At 37.4% G+C, this 4292-nt stretch overlaps 1 protein-coding gene across 1 annotated transcript in view; it reads left to right on the forward strand.

Annotated features, from left to right (window-relative positions):
• The first annotated feature begins 2056 nt into the window (after positions 1-2056).
• The window catches only part of NBN (nibrin), a 52322-nt gene continuing 50086 nt past the window's right edge, over positions 2057-4292 (forward strand). The window contains exons 1-2 of the mRNA XM_012643543.1: positions 2057-2152; positions 3664-3797. Coding sequence (XP_012498997.1) covers positions 2116-2152; positions 3664-3797 — 171 coding nt within the window. The 5' untranslated portion in view covers positions 2057-2115. The remainder of the gene's footprint in view (positions 2153-3663; positions 3798-4292) is intronic.

Genomic DNA, 4292 nt, shown 5'->3' on the forward strand with positions numbered 1-4292 from the left:
GATCTGCCTATTTCTCAGTCATGTTTTCTTCTAAAATATTTATTATTTTACTTTCATATTTAGATTATGATCCATATGGTATTGATTTTTTATATCTGTGTGAGGTAAGGGATCAGCCTTCATTTCTTATGTAATGTTAACTGGTATTCCCAGAATCATTTATTGGGGGGGGCTTTATTACTCTGTAGTATCATCTTTGAAAAATGAAATTACCCTATGTGTCCACCTTTTTTAGGTTCCTCTATTCTGACCTATGTGCCCATTTTCTATCCTTGTGCCAACAGAACACTGACTTAATATTATAACTTTATAATAGACCTCGATATTTGGTAGTTTAAGTACTCCAGCTTTGTTATTCAAAATGGCATTGGTTGTCCTAGGCCTTTGCATTTCCACATAGATTTAGAATTTGCTTATCAATTTCCTCTCAAAAAAGCATTTGAGACATTGAAGTTACATCGAATCTATAGATCGATTTTGGGAAAAATGACATCTTAACAATATATGAACTTGGTATATTATCCTTGCATTTATTTAGGACTCCTAAAAATTTCTGTCAATAAATTTTTTAGTCAATAATATTTTATATCACATATTTTGATAGATTTATTACTATTTTTATTTATTACCTTTCTAATTTGATGATTTGGTGCTATTATAATTCCCTATCTTATACATGTCATTTTCTATTTATTTCCTGGAATAAAGGTATTATAATTAAATTTTGTATCTAGACATATCCAGTGATCTTATTAAATTCACTTATTAATTCAAATAATTTGCCAATAGATTCTTTTAAATTTTCAATATATGCAATCACGACATTTGTGAATAGTAACTGTGTTATTTCTTCCTTTTTAATATGTATGCCTTTTGTTTCGTTTTCTGCTTTATTGCATTGGCTAGAACATCCAATATTATGTCCTTGTTTCATTACCGATGTCATGGGGAAATGTCCAATAATTTACCTTAAGTATAATTTAAAGCTGTAGTTTTTGATAAATGTTCTTTATCAGATCAAGGATGTTCCCTTTATTCCTACTTTGCAGAGAGTTTTTATCATCAATAAGTGTTGAATTTTAACAAAATTTTTTGCAACTATTGAAATGATCATATGATTTTTCTCCCCCTTTTTAAATTATTCTGGTGAATTACATTGACTCCCTAACCCGCCCCCCATGTTAACCCACACTTCTGTTTCTGGAACAAATCCGACTTAGTCATGATTATTCTTTTTATAATACCACTCAATTCAATTTGCTAAAGTGTTTAGGATTTGTGCATCTACATTTATAAAAGAAATCGTTAACTAGCCTTTTAAATTGACTTTTTTCCTATTACAGAATGCCTTTGAAAACTAGAAATTATATGATGAGAAGTGTGCTCAACGCGTTTACGCGACAGTGTCCGGGACATAGAATAGACTACTGAGGGAGGCGGGTAGTGAGGAATTAGGAGGCTACTGGAGCATTAAGAGGAGAGCTTGAACCATTTTGGGACCAGTGGAAATAAAAAGGAGGGGTAGACTGTCCAGTGATTACATGAAAGTGTAACATGAAATAGAGAAGTTAGGACACGTTGATTTACACTTGGAAAAGAGTAAAAATAATGAGTTGACTTTGGGGTGAAATCCTTATCTTCACCATTATTATCACCAGCTTTAGGATGCATACAAAGGAAAGACTGCGATTTAAGAAATTGCCAGTGCATGGAACTACCTAACTGGTCAATATTTTAATGCCTTTAATTAGAAACTTTCCTTATGTTCCTTTGAAGTTAATTTTAAAAATTCTTAACATTTATAATAAGAAAAAGTAGGTAATGTTATATTCAGTGAACACCTTGAAAAGGAATCCGTACTTTATATCCTTTCAATATCTTTCAACACAGCACATTCCAATACAGATTGCTCTCTTCCTTTCCCAATCAGCAGGTGGCGACCAGGCTCCCAAGTCGCACTCCCGCCTCATGCCTCCGTTTCCAAGGCAGCTTGCGTGGCTCCCGGGAGCGCGCACGTCCCGGAGCCCGCGCCGACCGCAGGCGCTGTGGCCGCGCTCGTCGGCCAGTTGCGCTTGCGCTGTCGCACGTCGGCCCCGGTCCTGTGGAGCCGGACCCATGTGGAAGTTGGTCCCAGCTGGGGGCCCGGACCCAGGTAAGGGCGGAAGGGAAACCTTGGGGCCGGTTTTCCCGGGAACGACTGCCGAGGGGGAGGGCCTGCGGGCGATGCTTCCTGCGCCGCCTCCGTTCCCGCCCCGGGAGACTGCGGAAGCGAAAGCTGCGAAGCTGGTGTCTGGGAAGTGCGTGGTCTTCCCGGCGGCCAGCCGGGCTGTAAGGCGGGGTGGGCGAGGGGAGGCGACTGCAGGCGCCTCCGCCGGCTCCGTCGCGTGGTTCTGGGTGGTTGGGACCATCCCGGGCTTAGATGGTCTGGGGAAGTGAGCCTTGGCCGGGGACCTGCTGTGACAGCTAGTCTTTGCGGGGAACACCCACAGTAGGTTATCACAGGCCAGACGACACTATGGCAACAGATGACTGGAGCATATTATTTTTGTGAAGAATCACATGATGATTTGGGTATATGGCAACCACGAGAAAAATTACTTTCAGTTTTGTTTCAGACTTTTAATATAAGGTCATCAGAACAAGTGAAAAAGTAGATTTTTTATTCTTTTCTGAATTTCCAGCAGTGGAACATGGTTATCATATGTTAATTTGTTTCCTATGTGTGGTCATTATTAGTTGATAGAAGGGTAAGCAGGTATACTATGATTGTGTCTTGTCATCAGGAAGTTTACATTACGATTGGAAAAAAGATCTATATAGACTAAGTGGACTGACATTGTGAGGGAGTATTAAGAGGGCCAAACTAAATTAAAAGGACTCATGAAAGCATCCCTGTGGACTTGGCTTTCCTGGACTCCTTCCTACTCATCTGGTTTATCTGCCCTATGATCACTGCACCACTCTGGTAATGAAAGCTTATGCTCCCAGACTGAACTCCACAAATCTCCAGCATATATGTTGTTCTTCTTACAATTTGTGATTTACAATTTTTTTTTTAAACTGATAACCCTTGTCCACTGATTTGAAATGCTACCTTTAACATAAAAACAAAATTCCAAAAGCTATGCACTTACATTTAGTCTGGACATGATTGCATTGGTCTGTGTTGGTTACTCCTGGTCCATCACCATACTTTTTAACAACTATAGTTTTATGCCATATTTTTCCATCTAGTAGGGCAAGTTCCCATAATATTATTCAAATTTTTCTTGACTGTTTTTTTACATAGTTTCCTGATGAATTTTTGAATTTGTTTATTAAGTTCCAAACATAGTATTGTAATTTTGTTTGGTAATACATTAAATTAATAAGTTAATTTGGGGGAGTGTTGACTCCTTTCAGTATTGTTTTTGCTTTACAAAAATGGTATATCCTTCCATCTACTTAGATAATCTGTTTTACTCTTCAGTGAGGCTGTACTAGAAAACACAAGTTTGACTTATATAAAGTTGGTTAACATTTGAATAGCAAAATAAAAATGTTTTATTTAATATTTGTCATACCTATATAACATATGCACATGCATGTATGTGTGTATGTGCATGTATTACATGTACATGTGTATGTGTCTATCAGTTTACCTTTTTTTTTTATTTGTTTTAGGAGAACCATACAGACTTTTGACTGGTGTTGAGTACATTGTTGGAAGGAAAAACTGTGCCATTCTAGTTGAAAATGATCAGTCAATCAGTCGAAATCATGCTGTGTTAACTGCTAACTTTTCTGTAACCAACCTGGTATGTTACTAATTTTATTTCACTAGCTTGCACTAAGGGGGTTGAAATCACAGAAAATTATCTTGTTGCATATAGTGGGAGAGTTTATAGTAACTTTTCATTTCATAAAGCTGTTTAGATTTTATTTTGAGATTTGAAGTTTCGGTATTTTACTTTGTTTTAGCAATTTAGAAACTCAGAGGAAGTAGGACATACTTATTTTTGTTTACTTAACTAGCATTTATTGAGTGTTTACTGTGTGCCAGTCACTGCGCCAAGCCTGGGAATACAGCAGCAGAGCAGTAGACCTTCATGATACTTCTTTCAAAGAGGTTATGTAGCTGTGTAGACCCAGACATTTCTCATAGAAGTTTTTGCAGTGGATATCAGTTTGTTTTACTAGGGAAAAGAGCTGTTGCTGACTTATGCCCCACAGCTCTTTTGAATGGTTTTGAGTTTGTTTTAATCACAATCATGGGTGATAAACATGATAAAAATATATATAAATATATGTGC

Source organism: Propithecus coquereli, unplaced genomic scaffold, assembly GCF_000956105.1.
Source record: "Propithecus coquereli isolate 6110/MARCELLA unplaced genomic scaffold, Pcoq_1.0 Scaffold2, whole genome shotgun sequence".
NCBI lineage: Eukaryota > Metazoa > Chordata > Mammalia > Primates > Indriidae > Propithecus > Propithecus coquereli.